Consider the following 19,784-nt stretch of genomic DNA (forward strand, 5'->3'; position numbering starts at 1 on the left):
CTTCCACACCACCAGGTGTGGATATCTGAATATACCCTGCCTATCTTCCTTGTACACACAGGCAAACATAGACATACTAGGATTTCTGAACCAAGATCAAGTGAAATCGGGATGAGCTAACTGCCCTGATGGGATTTTTAAAAAAAATCATTTTATTGGGGACTCATACAATTCTTACCACAATCCATACATACATCATCAATTGTGCAAAGCACATTTGTACATTCATTGCCCTCATCATTCTCAAAACATTTGCTCTTCAGTAAGCCCCTGGCACCCTGATGGGATTTTGGTGATGCTAATATCCCCAGAAGGCTCTCAACATTTTCTCAAAAGATCCACTGTTCCCTGCTATCTTTAGGACGGATTTGAGGGAAGAAACTTTGTATTTCAGTTCCAGAATCTCAGGGCAGAAAGAATTTGTTCTTGTGAGCTGTTACCATTCAGATCCTGATAAATAAAAGTAAAGATTTTGGAAAACCAGAATTTCATTGGCCAGTCCAAGAAAAGTTTAAGTGAAGTTATTATTTTTTTTAATGTGCCCTAGGCATGAAATAGCTCTGGCCACGATCTAGGCATCAAGCTAGGATGAACAAAGGGCTGCCAGTCTGCTCTGCCCCTGACTGATATAAGAGCACCACCACCAGTCAGGTGTCTCTTTGCCCATAGTCAGGGGTTAAGTGAAGTTAATATTGAAGGAATTCTTCATAGACGCGGTAAGGATGAAATAACATACAGATAAACGAGTATGCGGATTGAATGAAAAGTTAGTGGAAGCTTTTCCCAAGCACTTCCCCTTAATTAATCTTCAGTCTCTCTCAATGGTGGTATATTCCCATTAGCAGTCTATTGTACCCCAGTATCTACCATTCTTCATAAAGTATGTTTGTTTGGCTCGACATTCAACCATAAGCTTTCCTTTTCCCGGCTCCCTTTGCTTACCTTACATTTTTTGGTGCTTGCTATTGAGACTTTGCCCTAGAGCAGAAATAGTTTCAGTACGCAGAAGAGAAATTTGTTATTTTGGGGGAAATCAAAGATTTAATTGGGCAAAAAAAGAAGAAAAAATACATGTCCTTTGACCCAGCAATTCCACTCCAAGGTATTTAGCCTACAGACATACTCTTATACATGTCCAATGATGTTTTAGAGAATTAGAAACGTTTTTAAGTCCATGACTAGGAAGATGGTTAAATGAATTATGACACACATATAAAATACAATCCTCATTAAGGATTTTTTAAAATTCAGCTACTCTCCATGTATTCATTTAAAAAAATAGATCTAAACTATATTGTGAGAGGGGTGGGGAAAGCAAAGAGCTATATATTAACATTAATAAAATATTAACATCATCTGTATGGGATATGTATATATATACACCTGTTTTTAAAATTGTGAGTGCAGAGTATCCCTGACAGGGTTTCCACACGGCTGCTCCAGCACCCAGGGCTGCATCGGGGTAGGTCCATGTGGCTTCTCCTTGGGGATGTCTTGCAGGAAGTCAGCCTTGTCCATTGAAGCAGAGAACTGGCTAAGGCAGCTGCACCCTGGTCCAACCATCACAAAGCAAGAGACCTGAGAACTAGAAAATCGAGGCTCACTGAGCCATTTATCCCTCCACCCTTCAATTAACCCCACATGTGTTTATCAGCCAGGTTGACACAATAAGCTAACTCCCTCAATGTCCTTCTCCAGAGACATGAATATTGGTATATTATTAGTTAAAGATATTTTAGTGTCTTTGGAAGTGTTTCTTTCATTTTTCTTTTTCCTTCAACTTAGAGATAAATTTAGGAATGGAATTCTTTCATAATCTAGGGACTGCCTCTACCACTTGTTGCACTGAGTTCCGAGTTACATTAAAATTCAAAGAAATAGAAATTTTTCACAGTGAGTTGCAGGTTTGGACAAAATATTGACTGTGCTCTGGGGATGTTGCTTTTTAAGAGAGCTCCACAAGAGGTCAGTCCTCTCTTTTGGGAGTGAAACTGCTAGTTTTTCATGGCTACCATGCCCCTGAGCTAGGGTGAGAGTAGCCACATGTTTGTTTGTTTTTTAAATCACAGCCTCTACTTTTTTTAAAAACCATTTTATTGGGGTCTCATACAACTCTTATCACAATCCATACATACATCCATTGTGTCAAGCACATTTGTACATTCATTGCCCTCATCATTCTCAAAACATTTGCTTTCTACTTGAGCCCTTGGGATCAGCTCCTTTTTTCCCTTCCCTCCTCGCTGCCCCCCCCATGAACCCTTGATAAATTATAAATTATTTTGTCATATCTTACACTGCCCGACCGTCTCCCTTCACCCACTTTTCTGTTGTCCATCCCCCAGGGAGGGGGTTATATACAGATCATTGTGATTGGTTCCCCCTTTCTACCCCACCTTCCCTCCACCCTCCTGGTATTGCTGCTCTCACCACTGGTCCTGAAGGGGTCATCTGCCTTGGATTCCCTGTGTTTCCAGTTCCTATCTCTACCAGTGTAGACCCTACCTTCATACTAAAGTTCTGTAATTTCTCTTGGATAGATGATTTCAGTTTGTTCTTTGGCTTTGGTTAATTTCCAAAGTTCTGAAATGGTTTATTATTTTAAGCTTTGTTATGTTTAGGTTTCGGGGTTGTTGATTTTTGCAAATTTTTAAATTGTTTTGTAGAAGAGCAAGGTGCTCACTCTACCATTCAAGAAGCTGATCTTCTGGCAAGCTTATTCTTAAACGTGGTTCTTCTCAGGTCTCCTTTATCTCTGGAGAGAAATCTTTACTTGAGGTTTGCCTGTTTTCAATTAAACTCAAGATTAGCCTATCAGTCTTCATTACAATAAGGTCTAAGCTTCTGCAGATGTGAAGTCCCCTATGGTGTATGTTTCCCTTGAGTGGAATTACTAGAGGTCTCTGGAGAATATTTCATAAATATTGCTCTGCAATAGAAACTTCTTATGGGTGGGAACACCCTAGACAGAAGGACTAGGAAACAGAAAAAAAACAAACAAAACTGTAGCAAGGTTTGGACTTCTCATTAAAGCAGGCCACTCATCCCAATATTGGAAGAAGTTTCCTGATCTTAAGCAACATTTGACTCCAAAAAGAAGCTTCCCTTAACTTAACCTACAAAAGGGCCAAAAAGGAAGTCACATTCCACTGTCTTATGCCTGAAGCAGAATCCAGACCAAACAAAACCAGGGCTTAAAAGATGACACTTTGGCATGTGATTTGAATAAACCACAGAAAAAAGTCCATTAAGGCAAATTCCATGTAAGATGGCACTGACGTCCTCTCAGCCCTGTGGAGGATGCTGAATTGCTGAACTGGCTATACACCCACATAATGAAAGACTCTACCATGAGCCAGGTAAATAGCAAGGAACTCAAGAAAAATAAATGCAAAATATTTTTAGTCTACAATCATGTTGAAACACTTCTTGTAAAAGACCAAATAGGAAAACACATTAGGTGGGCCAAGAGATACAAGGAAGGCTATTATACAGGTACTTACATAATCATTAAAAATAGATTCATTGTTTTAGAATCATTTTTTAAAAATAGAACCATTCTAAAAATCTATGAAAACCAGAATTTATTGTGCCACTACTCATACAAACAAAAACTAGAATCATTCTAAATAACTGACAATGGAAAATAGGGAATAAAACATGGTTGATGTTTATAGTGAATATGAAATAGTCCTTATAAAGAAGGCGGTAGACCTCTATGTACCACAATAAAAAGGTTGCAAGTGTCCAAGGTCATTCCCTCTTCCAAGGGACCAACTGGTGCCCCTCTCAGGAACGTAGCAGCTTGGAATAGCATATGGCCTGCCCGAGATGTCCCTGGGTGAAAGGACTGCTCTTCTCCTTTGGCCCTCCTTTGGCAGCCTACTGAGAAAAAAAAAAAAAAAGGTTGCAAGAGTTAGTATTAAGAGAAAATGAAAGTTATAGACTTGAATACATAATATTACTGAATTTGTGTAGAGCCAAAAGCATGTAACATTTCAGGGAGGATTAGACAAACAATTGTTAACATTAGTTACCTATGGAATTTGAGGCTGGAGTAGAGCAGGGAACTCTAACTTTTCCTTTTGTTATCTGTAATATTGTTTGAATATGTGAAATAAAATTACTTTTACATAAACGAAACAAAACGTGCTGCTATAGAGTCAATTTGGATTTATGGTGACTTTCTAGGATGGAGTAGAACATCCCCTTAGAGTTTACAAGGCTGCAAATCTTTACAGGAACAGAAAGCCCTATCTTTCTCCCTCAGAGAAGCTGGTGGGTTTGAACTGTTGACCTTGAGGTTCGCAGCCCAACATAATCCACTACATCATCTGGGCTCCTTAAAAAATTATATATATGAGTAGGGATCAACTCAATGTCAGTGAGTTTGGTTTTATACATATATAAACCCTAAGTCATTTTTCTGAAACTAAATCTTTACATAGTAGACCACCTATCTTTTCCCCACAGAGCACCTGGTAGTTTTGAACAGTCAACTTTGTGATTAGCACCCTAATATCCAGCTCGCAGCTCACTCTAAGATCCTGTATACCCACCAAGGCTCATTCAAAGGTCATGGAATTTTCCCTTGAACTTTGAGTCCCTCATATACACGTAATTTATATATGTAAGTATAAATATAACCACAATCATATACATGTGTAAGTGTTAGGTTTCTGGAGTCGGTTCTTGGCTTTGCATGATGAAAGTTTTCATGCTCAAGCTCATTTTGTAATCCAAGTGGGTTTTTATGAAGGACAGGACAAGTTTCAGATTTTACAGTCTCAAAGAGGTTCACAACTGGGCCCGTAACACCCATGTAAAGAAGGAGGCCAGAAGCCTAAGGACCCTAGAGGCTGAGACATGTGGGCCCCAACACTGAGGGCCCTGAGTAGGCCCTGAGAGGTGAGGTCGCATGTGCACTGGCTCAAGGGAGGGAGACCCTCCCTTTCTCCCTGCCTCTGACCAGGAGCAGGGTAAGAGAGTGTCCCAGAGTGTGCTCCCTGCCTTTATTCTGCCCACCCACTGGCTGGGGGAAGGCGTGATTGATGGTACTGGTTGACCTCATTGGCTGAGTTAGGCCCACCTGGGTGATGTCATAAGCCTGGGCCTACTTTGGCATGCAAAAGTATACCTCCCATCTGGCTTTGGGGTTTGAGTATGAACATGCTCAGTTTGGAGTCTTCATAGGTGTCAAATGGTTGCCAGATTTTTTCCCAACCTCCTCTATGGGGGCCTTTGCAGGCAGGAGAGGGACAAATCCCCGTCCCTAAGATAGCTCCCTAACATAAGCACAACATACACACACACATACACACATAATTCTTAGCTTGTGACTGGTTTAATGACCTCTGATCTAGACCTATATTCACTTCAAATATAAATAATGAGGCAAAGCATTGATTGTGTTACCATAAAAGAAAAAGATGAACACCAGGGCGCAACGCTAATGGTGTCCAACACAGCAGCAAGGAGAGCAAAGCTTTGAAGTCCCTGGGGAATACCAAAAATAGATTTTGGGGCCAGGGCGTGGCACCCCATCAGATTTGACCAGAAAAACACTCCTAAAAGTCAACAAACAGACCTGAAACTATAGTCTTTTCTTTTTTTTTTTTTCACTGTGTGGTTTGTTTTTCTGTTGTTGTTGTTTAAATCATTTTATTGGGGTCTCTTACAATTCTTGTTACAGACCACACATCAATTGTATCTGACATATTTATACATTTATTCCATCGTTCTTTTCTAGACATTTACTTTCCATTGAGCTCTTGGGATCAGCTCCTCTCTTTTCCCCCCATTCCCCCATCAGGCTTTTCTTTTGTTCTTCGCTTGTTGCTGTTTTCTTTTGCTCTGTCTTGTTTTTGTGCTTATTAAAGATAGACGGGATAAATGACCTGGAGGAGACAAAAACAGGACTGAGGGGGGGAGGGGTGGGGGGAGGTGACACAGGAGAGGAGGAGGTGGAGAAAAGAAGGAAGAGGGTAATCAACCAACCCAGGGACAAGGGAACAATAAATGATCTAAAATTAATGGCAAGGAGGGTATAGGATGCCTGGGGGGCTTGATCAAGGGCAAGGTAGCTGAGAGGAATGCCTGAAAGCCAAATGAAGGCTGAACATGATAACAGGACAAGAGGAAAGTAAAGGGAAATCGAGGTAAGAACTAGGAGGCAAAGGACATTTATAGAGGTCTAAATAAAGGCATGCACATATATAAATATATTTATACATAACACTAGGGAAATAGATCTATGTACATATATGGTAAGTATTAAGACAGCAGATGGACAATGGGCCTCTACTTAAGTACTCCTTCAATGCAAGAACATTTTGTTCTAATAACCCATCATTCTTTGATGCTCACCCTCCCCGACATTTCACTGAACACAAAATGGGTACATAAGCAAATGTGGTGAAGAAAGCTGATGATGTCCGGCTATCAAAAGATATAGCATCTGAGGTCTTAAAGGCTTGAAGATAAACAAGCAGCCGTCTAGTTGAGAAGCAACAAACCCCACATGGAGGAAGCACACAAGCCTGTGTGATCATGAGGTGTCGATGGGATCAGGTATCAGGCATCAAAGAACAAAAAATCATATCATTTTGAATGAGAGGAAGTGCAGAGTGGAGACCCAAAGCCCATCTGTAGACAACTGGACATCCCTTATAAAAGGGTTTCGGGGTAGAGACGAACAAGTCAGGGTACAGTACAGCAATAATGAAACATACAACTTTCCTCTAGTTCTTTAATGCTTCCCGCCCTGCCCCCGTTATCATGATCCCAATTCTACCTTAAAAATCTGGCTAGAGCAGAGCATGTACACTGGTACAGATAAGAGCTGGAAATACAGAGAATCCAGGACAGATAAACCCATCAGGACCAACAATGATAGTAGCGATACCAGGAGGGGAAAGGGAAGGTGGTGGTGGGGGGGGACGTTCATAATGATCTACATATAACCCCCTCCCTGGGGGGATGGACAACAGAAAAATGGGTAAAGGGAGACATCAGTCCGTGTAAGACATGAAAAGCAGAATAAATTATCAAGGGTTCATGAGAGAGGTTGGAAAATGAGCTGATCCCAAGGGCTCAAGTAGAAAGAAAATGTTTTGAAAATGATGATGGCAACAAATGTACAAATGTGCTTGATACGGTGGATCTATGTATGGATTGTGAGAAGACCTGTAAGAGCCCCCAATAAAATGATTATAAAAAAGAAAGAAAAAGATGAACACAGCAAACATAAGAGATAGAGATATTAAGGCACTCTTGGCCATAGCAGAAATCCAATTCCAACTAACTTACAAGGATGGTTATTGGCTCAATAACAGAAATAACTGGAGTCAAGGGTGAATATAAAGGCTGAGCATTCTAGCCTCTCATGCCGTAGCACAGGAGATTCTGTGGGAATCACATGCTCTTATTCTTCAGAAGTGTCCCTTACTTGGTGGGGGGCAGACAGTGACAGGGCAACTAGAAATGATGGCCAACGCCTCATGACAACAGACAAGTCTGGAATTACTACCCCAGCTTAAAATGGTTTTGATTATCTGCTGCTGCTTCATGAACCACCCCAAAACGTAGTGACTTAATAACAGCCTGTTGTTTCTCAGGATTCTCTGGTCAAGAATTTGGGCAGGGCTTGGCCGGGCAGTTCTTCTGCTCCATATGGTACTGACTGGCTTGGAGCTTTCACTTGACTGTGTGTATCCATTAGCTCGCCTGGGCTGGCAAGTCCCAGGAGGGCTGCATTCACTATGGCAGTGCTCAGTGTTCCACTGTATAACCTCTTCCACACGGCTAGCTTGAGTGTCCCAGAGAATGGCCGTCTCAGTGTGGCTGGTGTGGGGCTTCCTCAGAGCATCACTTCCAGGAGGAAATATTCAAATGAGGGAAGAAACAGCTCCAGGTCTCCTAAGGCTCAATCTTGATCAAAGCAAGTGGCAGAGCAGACTCAGATCGAAGGAGAGAGGAAACAGATTTTATCTTTCTGTGGAAGAGGTGACAAATAACTTGCAGTCGCACCACACAGGAACCTTGGTGGGAGAAAGATGAGGCAGTCTGCTTCCTTAACCAATTCATAGCCCTGAGAACCTATGGGGCAGTTCTACTCTGTCTCGCGTTGCTATGAGTTGGAAATGACTATGAGGCGGAATCGAATTGATGGCAGGAGGGAAGAGTTCACCCTCCCTACTTCTGTGTGGATAACCTTCAGAAAAGTGCTGATGTACCAGCTCGTGTCACATACCAATTCCCTGTGTGACCACTGGGGTCGGCCATCAGGGAACAATGATTGGCAGCCTTCCAGAAAGCAGTGATTGGAATGGGTGGAATTTGAATGACTGGGTTCCAGTTCTATTGTTTATTTTCTGGGTGACCTGGAGCAAATTGTTTACTTCGTTCATTTGGCAATTTCCTTATCCAAAAAAAAGGAGGGGTGTTTAGAGATAATAATAGTACCACCATTTTCGCCACCTAGTGACTCTGAAAACAAAGCTATTGCAGTGAGTGGATTCTGACTCATAGTGATGCTGTAGGACAGAGTCGAATTGCCCCACAGAGTTTCCAGGGCTGAAATCTCTACAGAAGCAGACGGCCACATCTCTCTGCCAGAGAGATCAGAGGGTTTGAATTGTCCACGTTGCAGTGAGCACCCCACTGTGTACCCGTTGGGCCACCTGGGCTTGAACACGGGTATACTTTACACAGGGGGACATTTTATAATACATATTGAAATTCCTTTCTACCCAGGCTTCATCTTGCCTCTTTTACCACAATGCTGGCAGATGAAGAGGCTCCTCTAGCGAGAATAGCTAAGGAGCTAAAAGCCAAAACCAAACTCCCTGCCATCTAGTCGATGCGGATTTACAGCAACTGTGTAGAACAGGGGGGTAGATGAGCCTCTGTGTGTTTCTGAGCCTGTAACTCTTTATTGGAGGAAAAGATTTCATCGTTCTCTCAAGGAGTGGCTGGTGGTTTCAAACAGCTGTCCTTGCAGCTAACAGCCTAACGTGCAACCACTATGTCACCAGGGCTCCTAAGAACTAAAGAGCTAAAGATCACTATTATTGTCCCCATTCGAAAGGTGATAAACTAAAGCTTAGAGCTGCTCAACCAGTTGTCCACAATAGCAAGTAGTGAGACTGTTAAAAGCCAAAGCTTCTTCTTTTAAAAAAATTATTAATCATTTTACTAGGGGGTTCTTACAAATCTTATGACAATCCATCATTCAGTTGTTGCCATCAACGTTTCCAAAACATTTTCTTTCTACTTGAGCCCTTAGTATCAGCTCCTCTTTTTTCCCCCTCCCTCCCCTCCCCTCCAACCTTTGTGAATCCTTGATCAATTATATATTATTGTAGTTATTTTGTGCGTTCACTGTCCATTGTCTCCCTTCACCCACATTTTGGTTTTTCATCCCCCTGGGGGGTGGGCTACATATCCAGTCTTGTGATGGCTTTCCCCTTTCTCCCCCCCATGCCCCTGCAACCCAATCATCTCCCACTTCATGATATTGCTACTCCCACTACAGTTCCTGAGGGTTTTTTTTCTTTCTAATCATTTTATTAGGGGCTCATACAATTCTTATCACAATCCAAACATACATCAATTGTGTCAAGAACATATGTACATTTGTTGCCATCATCAGTCTCAAAACATTTGCCTTCTACTTGAGCTCTTCATATCTGCTGCTCATTTCCCCCCTCCCTCCCCACTCCCCCCTACCTCATGAACCCTTCATCATTCATAAATTATTATTCTGTCATATATTACCCTGTCCAACATTTTCCCCCGTCTTCTTCTCTGCTGTCCCTCCCCCAGGGAGAAGACTATATGTAGATTCTTGTAATCAGTTCCCCCTTTCTACCCCACATTCCCTCTATCCTCCAGGCATCGCCACTCTCATCACTGGTTCTGGAGGGATCATCCGCCCTGGGTTCCCTGTGTTTCCAGTTGCTATCTGTTCCTATGTACATCCTCTGATCTAGCCAGATTTGTAAGGTAGAATTGGGATCATGATAGTGGGGGGGGGTGCGCGGAAGCATTTAAGAACTAGAGGAAAGTTATATGTTTCATCGTTGCTACCCTGCACCCTGACTGGTTCATCTCCTCCCCACAACCCTTCAGTAAGGGGTGTCCGGTTGGCTACCACTGGGCTTTGAGTCTCTACTCTGCACTCACCCACATTTTCAATGATATGATTTTGTGTTCCTTGATGCTTGATACCTGATCCCTTTGACAGCTCGTGATCACACAAGCTGGTGTGTTTCTTCCTTGTGGGCTTTGTTGCTTCTGAACTAGATGGCCACTTGTTTATCTTCGAGCCTTTAAGACCCCAAGACACTATATCTTTTGATAGCTGGGCACCATCAGTTTTCTTCACCACATTTGCTTATGCACACGTTTGTCTTCAGTGGTCATATCAGGAAGGTTGGCACCCACTGATATGATTTTTCGTTCTTTGATGTCTGATAACTGGTCCCTTCTACACCTCGTGGTCAGCAAAGCTGGTTTGCGTCTTCCATGTGGGCTTTGATGCTTCTCAGCTAGATGGCCATCTGTTTATCTTCAAGCCTTTAAGACCCCAGATGCTATAACTTTTGATAGCCGGGTACCGTTAGCTTTCTTCACCACATTTGCTTATGCATACATTTTTCTTCAGCAATCCTGTCAGGAAGGTGTGCATCCTGAAATGCCAGTTTAATAGAACAAAGTGTTCTTGCATTGCGTAAGTACTTGAGTGGAGGCCCAATGTCCATCTGCTGCCTTAGTACTAAGCCTATAAATATATGCACATAGATCTGTTTCCCTACACTCATATAAATATATTTACATATGTACATTCCAGCCTTTGGACCTCTATAAATACCCTTTGTCACCTAGTTCTTTCCTCTATTTCCTTTTACTTTCCTCTTGTTCCACTATCATGCTCAGCCTTCATTTGGGTTACAGTAATTTCTCTAGGTTACCTTGCCCTTGCTGAATCTGTACCAGGCCACTCATACCCTTCTTGCTACTGATTTTGGATCACTTATTTCTCCCCTGTCCCTGGGTTGGTCAGCACTACCTCCTTGTCCCCTCATCCCCCTCTCCTGTGTCCCCCCGGAACCATTGGTCCCGTTGTTTTCTCCTCCAGGCTATTCATCCAGTCTGTCTTATCTAGATAGATCTGTAGAGATAGTAACATGCACCAAAAACCAAGTCATTGCAAGATAGGCAATGAGTGAGAACACAGCTAAGACAATAAAAAGGGAAACCAGTTACCCATAGAAGAATAAATTAATTAAAAGAAAAAAAATTTTAAAGAAAGAAAAACCTGTAAATACATCAAGGTCTGATTTTCGATCTCTAGGCATGTCCTTCAGTCAGGTCCAATGGGGTACCATGCTTTGGCGCCAGAGTCTGTCCTTTGTACTCCCTCGGGGGCTCCCTGCTCTGCTCCCACAGTTGCTCTGTTGCACGCTTTTAGTGGTTTGCCTCAGTGTCACTGGGTCAGTCTGGACCAGTCCCAACCCCCTGAGGGTTTTATCTGTTCTGAATTCCATGTGTTGAGAGCTCTTATCTGTACCAAAGTGTGTACTCTGGTTAAATTGGATTTGTACAATAGAACTGGGTCATGGTAGTGGGGGCAGAGGAAGCATTGAGGTACTAGGGGAATGATGTTTGTTTCGTCAGTGCTATACTGCATCCTGGTTGAATCTCCCTCGTAACCCTTCTGTGGCAGGATGTCCATTTATCTACAGATGGGCTTTGGGGCTCTACTCCAATCACCCTCATGAACATTGATATAGTTGTTTCTTTTGGATCTTTTGATACCTGATCCTGTCCACACTTTATGATCACACAGGCTGGTGTGCTTCTTACATGTGGACTTATTTGCTTCCCTGCTAGATGGCTGCTTGTATAACTTCAAGCCTTTATGAGCCCAAAGGCTATATCTTTTGATAGCCAAACACCATCCACTTTCTTCACCACATTTGCTTACACACCCACTTTATTTTCAGTAATCGATTCGGGAAGGTGAGTATCAAAGAGTTCCAGTTCATTAGAACAAAGTGTTCTTCTGTTTAGGGAAGCCTTGAGTAGAGGCCCAAAGTCCATCTGCTATCTTAATACTTAAATGTATGTACATTGGCCTCATCCCCTTCATATAAATTACTATATTTACATATATACATGGCTATAGGTATACCTCTATAAGTAGCTTTGCCTCCTACTTCTTTCCTCTATTTCCTTTCTTCTTTTTTTTTTTTTAAGAATTAAAAAGAATTTTTCTTTATTATAGTTTGCATCAGCTAGCCGGGTTCATTTTAGCTCCTTCACTGCCAGACCTGGGGGCAGAGACTGCTTCAGCTTCTCGGCCTTCTCCTTGTCGGTGATGACCAGGGTGTAGAGGTACCTGCTGCACCGCACCTTGAACTTCACATTATCCTTGTTCTTCTTGATCTTCACAGACTTGGCGTCCTTTCGCCGCGCCGTGAGCAGGAAGTCCTTGATCTCTTCGATTTTGCGAGGCATGGCGACGAGGCGCGGACCGGCACCGGCCGGGACACTCACAGCAAGCCACAAGAAGCGAGGAGGGCAGAAGAGCCTCTATTTCCTTTCACCGTCCTCCTGTCCCACTATCATGCTCACCCTCCACTCCACTCTCAGTAACTCCTCTTGGATATATTGCACTTGATCAAACCCCACCAGGCCTCCTCGCCGTCAATTTTAGATCTCTTGTTGTTAAGCCAGAGCTTTTTGTTCCCAAGTCCATTCCTTAATGAATTCTGTCCTCTTGCTTCATAGAATCAGTGGAATTTATAAAATTTCATTTAAAGTACATAGACAACAAGGTGTGGCTTGGAAATTTCCTAAGCAGGTATTTCCTGTTACCAGCCAAAGAAAGAAAGTTTCAATTCTTCTACTGTACCACATAGCTTCCTGGTCAACATGTCTGAATGAATTCATTGTAAAATTTTCCTGTAATAAGTAACATAAATTGACTTTCTGTATGGAGTTTTCAGAAGAGCTAATCAGTGGGCATTGAACCTTGACCTAGTGTTTATGGTTTCCTATTCTATTATCTTCCCTCTAGGTCTTCAGATAATGATTTAACCCTGATTCAAAGAGAAAATATAAGCCAATGACAGTGAATTCTTCAACGTCACAGGAGCCGCTGCAGGAGAGAAAGCTGAGGCTTTCTGCTCCTGTACAGATTTACAGTCTCAGAAACAGAAGGGCTGTTCCGCTCCATCCTATAAGGTCAGTATGAGTTAGTCTTGACTCTGTGGAAGTGAGTTTGGGTTTTAGTATAAGAAAGGCTTGAAGCCTTTTTAATGGTTTAAAAGTGGCACATCCAGAAAGTGAAGGTTATGTGATGAGGTTGGGATTGGTCCAAGTGTTTGAAAGTGAGTGCAAATTGATATAACTTTAAGGCAGAAACAAGTTCTCTCTTTAAATAGATGGCTGCAACTCTGGGAATTGCCTATATTTGCCTTTCCTTGTCTTCTCAGTGGTCGAACTGATTCTCTTCTCAGGTAATGTTCCTCCACATAAGCTCTAAATCAGTGGTGTTCCATGTGTGATCCCGGGACTACAGCATCAGTATCAGCACAGAAACTTGTGTCCCATCCCAGACTTCTCAGAAACTCTGGGAGTAGGGCCCAGCAATATGTTTTAACAAGCCCAGTAATTGATTCTGATGCACACTGACGTTTAAGAACTGAGCTGTATGAGCCCCCCAATGAAATGCTTTATAAATAAATAAAGTTTAAGAACTACTATTCTGAATCTGAACTTTATGGGAACCTATTATAGTCTGATCTTTCTGCCAAGGAGCACTTGGTGGATTTGAACCACCAACCTTATAATTAGCAGTCCAGGGCTTACCAGACAGTGCCACCAGAGTTCCTTGTAGCAAAGGTAACAAATGGATAAATCTAAAGGATGCTTTTCAATCATAACCTTACTTGACCTCTCCATAGTTTGTGACACTATTCATTTTGTTTGCTTTTTCTTGAATTTATCCTCCTTTGGCCTTTGCACCACTTTTCCTTCTCCTCTACCCCTGACAACTCGTTATCAGTATTTCTCTGGTATTCACCCCACCCACACTTAGCCTTGGTGCCTCATCCTTGGTCTAAGTTTCCTAATATTGGTATTTTCAACATTTTGGAATTTTTTTTTGCAGGAGACTATCCTGTCCTTGTAGAATGCTTAGCAGCATTCCCAAGGAGCCTTGGTGGTGTAGTGATTACACGGTGGGCTGCTAACCCAAAGGTCAGCAGTTTGAAACCACCAGCTGCTCCACGGGAGAAAGATGAAACTTTCTACTCCTGTAAAGAGTTACTCACCGGGGGCAGTTCTACCCTGCCCTTTGGATCACTCAGAGTCAGAATCGGCTCTATAGCCGTGAGTGTGGAATTTAACAACATCTTGGGTCTTTACCCGTCAGATGTCAATAGCACCCTCTACTTCCAGTTATGGCAACCAAAATTGTCTCCAGATATTGCTCAATGTCCCCTGAAAGGAAACATTGCCACATGTTGAGAATTCCTAGTCTAAAAGTATTCCCCCCTGACCCAGTTTTAGTAAGCACTAAGAAGGCTTCTAGGAAAGTTCTTCGCTTGAGAAAGCTGTGGAAGGCCATTCTGTCTCTCTCGCCACCTAAGAGAAGCCATCTGGCTGCAAGTAGCAATCCTCTAACTCTGGATGAAGAAAGAAGCAGTTTCTGATGACAAGGATAAATGACTGGCTCGGCCAGGGCTTCTGAATTTAGTCCTGACTCATAGGCCTTCTACACTTGCTTACTCCTCATGTTGCTTCCTGTGCTGTCTCATTTCCTGGTACCTGTTTTTAGTCTCAGCTTGTTCCTTTTCAATGGACATTTGGTTTTCAGCGTCAGTTTTCCCAGTGGATAGTAATGTTTTCCTTCTGTTTCCAAATATTGCATAAATGGAGATTAGCCACGTCAAACTGTATCAACCACTCCCAACTACTTTCAGACCTCAGCCTGGACTCTCTAATACAATTCTGTATGCACAGCTGAAAGGCACCCGACATGGAAGTTAAACAGAAGAGGTTTGGCAGAGTTAACCAAATCCTTTCCACCTGTGCCTGAGGCTCAATGGCACCCTCTACTGATGCTAGCTTGGGAACTGCACAAACCTGGTACCAAATTTTGGGGATTGTGGTTTAAGAACTCTACTCTCTTCGGTGACAAGACTGGGATTGAGACCTAAAAGCAGGAAGGGAGAAAATGATAGGTCCTTCTTAGACTTACTGCTCTGATAAGACTGGAGGAACCACCTAGATTACTCAAAATCAAACTTCTAATGTGGCAACGAAACCATTCGACGAGAGGTAGGGATGGTGAGACTTTGTCTCCTGCACTCTGGACATGTCAGGAGAGGCCAGTCCCTGGAGAAGTCCATCATGTTTGGTACATTAGAGGGGCAGCAAAAAAGAGAACGGCCCTTCACAAGATGGGTGGACGCCGTGGCTGCAACACGGGCTCAAACAGAAGAATGATGTGAGGATGATGCAGGGCCGGGCTGTGCTTCCTTAGGCTTTGCACAGGGTCGCTATGCGTAGGAACCAACTCCACAGCACCCAGCAACCACCTCTGAACCAATGAAATGGACAGCAACACGGTGAGCGCTGTGCTCATTCTAACAATCAACTGTATGAGCCCACAGTAAGGGTTCCGGAAACAATTGCAGAGTCGATTGTGCTTAAGAGTAAGCAGAAGACCCTATGACCTAGAAAGATAAGAAGAACAATCGCCGCCTTTCTGATCTGCCATCTGCAGTGGGGCCGCCGCCAGGATGCAGTTCTTCGTGAAGACCCTTGCGAGGAAGACCATCACTCTCGAGGTTGAACCCTCTGATACGACAGAGAATGTGAAGGTCAAGATCCAGGACAAGGAGGGAATTCCTCCCGATCAGCAACGGCTGACCTTTGCAGGCAAGCAGCTGGAAGATAGACATACCTTGTCTGACTACAACATTCAGAAGGAGTTCACTTTTCATCTTGTGCTGAGACTTCGTGGTGGTGCTAAGAAAAGGAAGAAGTCTTATACCACTCCCAAGAAGAACAAGCATAAGAGAAAGAAGGTTAAGCTGGCCGTCTTAAAATACTATAGGGACAGGTGGATGAAAATGGCAAAATCAGCCGCCTTTGGCGTGAGTGCCCATCAGACGAGTGTGGTGCTGGGGTTTTCATGGCCAATCACTGTGACAGACATGACTGCGCCAAGTGCTGTCTGACCTACTGCTTCAACAAGCCAGAAGACAAGTAATTGTACTGGTTAATAAAGGTCATGAACATTTAAAAAAAAAAAAAGAACAATTGCCTTGGTTCTTGACAAGTCCCTGGTCAAGGTCTGTGTCACAGTGATTAATCTTCCTATCCTTGTGCGGTCTTCAGTTCGGTCTAGATTTCCAGTCTTGCCAGTACCTTCTTCATCTAGAGTGATAAGAGTTTTTGTCTGGGCATGTAGCCCACTCAGAAAAAGTAATTTCCTAGCCTTTCACAAATTAGGTATGACTATGTAACAAAGACCTGATCAAAGGATATAGGCAGAGTGCTTTGGGCCATTTCACTTGTAAAGGGCCACACTTCCTGTTCTGGGCACACGGACTGACCCAGGAAAAGTTAGTTCCCAAGAAATGAAGTTGGTGAACATACATTTCTAGAATACCATGAATTTTTTTTTTAAGTTCAAGGATTGTTGGTTGGCCTTTAGGAGTGTTTTCCAGTCCAGTCTGTTGGGACACCACGCCCTGGCCCCAAAGTCCACTTTCAGCATTCCCTGGGGACCTTGACGCTCCATTCCCTTGCTGTTCCGCTGCACTCCCTCAGTGCTTTGCCTCTGTGTGGTGGGATCAGGTCAGGTGCAATTCCCACACTGTGTCTCCGGTGCTGTTCCCCGCAGGGCCATGGGTCAGTGAGGGACGCCATGTCTCATAGTCGGGCCGCCCATGTGAATATGATGGATTTTTATCTTAGATATGAACCCTTTCGTCAGATCTAACAATGTCCTGGTAGTGCCATATTTTATTTCTTAATCTGGTCCCTCATATATACCAATCATTGCCAAGGATGTTCAGTGGTGTCTGCTTACTTGAATGGCTTATTCACTTCTGAGCATTCCCTTTAATTCCCATGTTTGGAAGTGAGGAGAGACAAGCCCTGCATTTGCTGGAGTCCTCTGGCCACTTTCTGCCCCTGGGTAGCTTGGCCAAAGGCTGGCTCAGCAGACTGAGTTGCTTGGCAGGAAAGTCTACAAGGCCACTAGTAGATACCAGCTCTTGCATTTTAATTTCTTTAGACATTTGGCCTGCAGAATGTTCCTTTTATGATCAAGGCCATTCCTTCAACCAGAAAACTTCCATGGTGACATGATTAGTGTTCCTGCCCCCCTCCCAATTTCCCTATAAATAAATATAGTAACTCACGAACAGTTCATTTCCTAGACTTGTGTCTGGCCTAGGCATTCCTCTCCATGGGATAGAGAGAACCTGGGGGACTTTGTGTACTCTTGCAACATATAAATATTTCCCAGTAGTTTGTACCATTCCTGGATCATGTGGTCCTTAGCAGGGCTTCTAACAACCTTTTACCTGAAAGGATTCTTCAAGAACCAATAAGCTTACTGATCCCCATTGGAGATAGGTCATGTGTGATTCTGTACCCCTTGCTGACAGTATATTAGCTAGACCTACAATTGCTCCTGCAGTGTGTACAGCAAAATGCTTCATTTTTCCAGGAAGAAGATCTTATTTCACAGTAATCATATATACTCAGGATCATCTAAATCATAAGTTCCCACACTTCTTTGGCAATGCAGCCTCTTTAAAAAATATTACTGAGCACCCCCTGACAGTTAAATCTTTTGTACTGTAGCCCATAATCCAGAATAAAGTATAGGTATCTGCTTTTGCAGCCGAGGCTGGATTATTCCAGCATCCCCCAGAGGAAGTGTGATAGGGCCAACCTGGCCAATAGGAATGTGTGGGATTAATCAGGTTGCAGTTTGATTGGAGGGGAAAGAGATAAATGGCTCTATAAAGTCTGCCCCTCTCTCTGGTGATCTGAGTGTGCTGGAGTATGTGTGCTGCTGCTGTAGCTAGTTCTCTGCCTCAACCTGTGAGCTACACTACCTGTGGGCCACGCCAATCCATGGATCCTGTTGCTAGAACTTGAAGCTCCTTTGAGACCTGCTTCACCACGCTGCTGGTGAGTACATTGCTTGGGCTTGAGGCGGGTGGATTCCGTTGCCTTGCATTGCTTGTGTTCGATATCCCATCAGGGCCTGCTTTGTTAAGCTCCTGAGCTACTGACTGTTGGTGACCCACCCTGTTGCTTGCTGCCTGTGGGAAAACTCTGCTTGCCAAGGTGGACTCTGCTGTCTGCTTCCTTGACCTTGGACCTGGCAGCCCACATGAGTTGAAGGACTTCCAGTATAGTAACTGTTACTTGGAAATGAGTTGAACTGAACCCTCTGTACTGCTGTGTGGACTAATTAGCTGTTATATTCCTTCGCATGTATAAACCTATCCATATATCTATATATATAAAATTATAAATATCCTGGTTTCATTTCTCTAGAGAACCCTGCCTAACACAATTGGTAACAGGAGGAGAAGGGTTCTAGGAAAAACAAGATGATAAGTATGGGTTTCTCAAATTGGTTCTCCAGCCTGATTAGGCTTAACGGCACTAAAAATGCTGCCTCTACCCCGGAAGGCATGGATAAGTCTGCCACTCTTACTAGAGCGGGTGGTGGTCATCCATGTTTTCAAGTTGCAAAGCCAATATCCACAGTATCATCACCAATAGATGAAGTGCTGGTGAGAGGAAAGGCTCTGGGTAATCGTTTGTTTGATATTTTCTGGCTGTTTTGTCAGGATGAGAAGTATAGGGAAGCTGGCTGGCTTCTTGCAATTAAAAATGAGTTCAAGGACAGGGGATAATCTCAGAAGCACATCTCAAGTGCAGCTTCTGCATGTGCTACAAAGGAGAGTCTTCTTTCCTCTAGGAATAGAGCTGACATTGCTGGAAACCAAATCTAGAGTCTATCATATGAGGAGCTGAATTACAGCATCAGCTGAACTGCAGGTCATTGTAAGGGCATTCATCAGACAGAATGGGACCCTAAAACATGGGATGGGAACATATGGGTTGATCCAGAAGAGGAGGATACTGAGCCCCTAGAGTTGATTGAGCCACTCCAGTCAATGGATCCACCCCTTCCACTTGAGGGGATTAATCTACTATTAGTAAAACAACTCACACTTGAGCAGATTAACCAAACTGTTCAAGCTGAGATGCCAGGTGGGGCTGGATCTGGAGCATTGCCTGGGGGAGATGCCTTACAAGATATTGCTGAGAGCACCCAGGAAACACCCTCACCATTCACTATTTCCTCTAGACCTGTAACTAGAATTAAGTCTCAGAAAGGTCCTAAAGGTGAGGTACAGATGACGCAGGAAGAAATGCACTCTACTCATAAAGATCTGCTCCAGTTTTCTAATAACATACAAGCAGAAGCCTGGGGGATATCCCTGGGAATGATCGCTAAGGGTGTGGGATACTGGTGCAAGAAATGTAACATTATACTTACCTGGCAGGGAAGACACCATGATCAGGAAGGTGGTTTTCCCAGGGCAAGGCTCACCCATTGCACTCCGGGTGTGCTGACCCCTGCCATTTCCCCAAATGCGGGAAACTCAACTGCATAATTTGTGTGTGGGGTGGGGTGGGGTGGGAGACTGCGTTCGTGCTCTCCCCGG

The 19,784-nt window shown here is 43.4% G+C and overlaps 1 protein-coding gene, 2 non-coding genes and 2 pseudogenes across 3 annotated transcripts; 3 read left to right on the top strand and 2 right to left on the bottom strand.

Annotated features, from left to right (window-relative positions):
* Positions 1-534: 534 nt before the first annotated feature.
* On the bottom strand, positions 535-678 carry LOC142460617 (small nucleolar RNA SNORA48). Its single transcript, XR_012786790.1, has one exon. It is a non-coding gene; the product is annotated as a small nucleolar RNA SNORA48 (small nucleolar RNA).
* A 3,067-nt stretch (positions 679-3,745) lies between these two features.
* LOC142460507 (small nucleolar RNA SNORA67) lies at positions 3,746-3,890 on the top strand. Its single transcript, XR_012786699.1, has one exon. It is a non-coding gene; the product is annotated as a small nucleolar RNA SNORA67 (small nucleolar RNA).
* Positions 3,891-12,273: 8,383 nt separating this feature from the next.
* LOC142458236 (large ribosomal subunit protein eL38) lies at positions 12,274-12,589 on the bottom strand. The gene has a single exon (XM_075559274.1). The coding sequence runs from the start codon at positions 12,520-12,522 to the stop codon at positions 12,310-12,312; it is 213 nt and encodes a 70-aa protein (XP_075415389.1). The 5' UTR covers positions 12,523-12,589; the 3' UTR covers positions 12,274-12,309.
* Positions 12,590-15,815: 3,226 nt separating this feature from the next.
* Positions 15,816-16,288, top strand: LOC142458237 (ubiquitin-ribosomal protein eS31 fusion protein-like; annotated as a pseudogene).
* Positions 16,289-19,607: 3,319 nt separating this feature from the next.
* On the top strand, positions 19,608-19,784 carry LOC142460284 (U1 spliceosomal RNA; annotated as a pseudogene).

The sequence above is a fragment of the Tenrec ecaudatus genome, chromosome 10 (assembly GCF_050624435.1).
Source record: "Tenrec ecaudatus isolate mTenEca1 chromosome 10, mTenEca1.hap1, whole genome shotgun sequence".
NCBI lineage: Eukaryota > Metazoa > Chordata > Mammalia > Afrosoricida > Tenrecidae > Tenrec > Tenrec ecaudatus.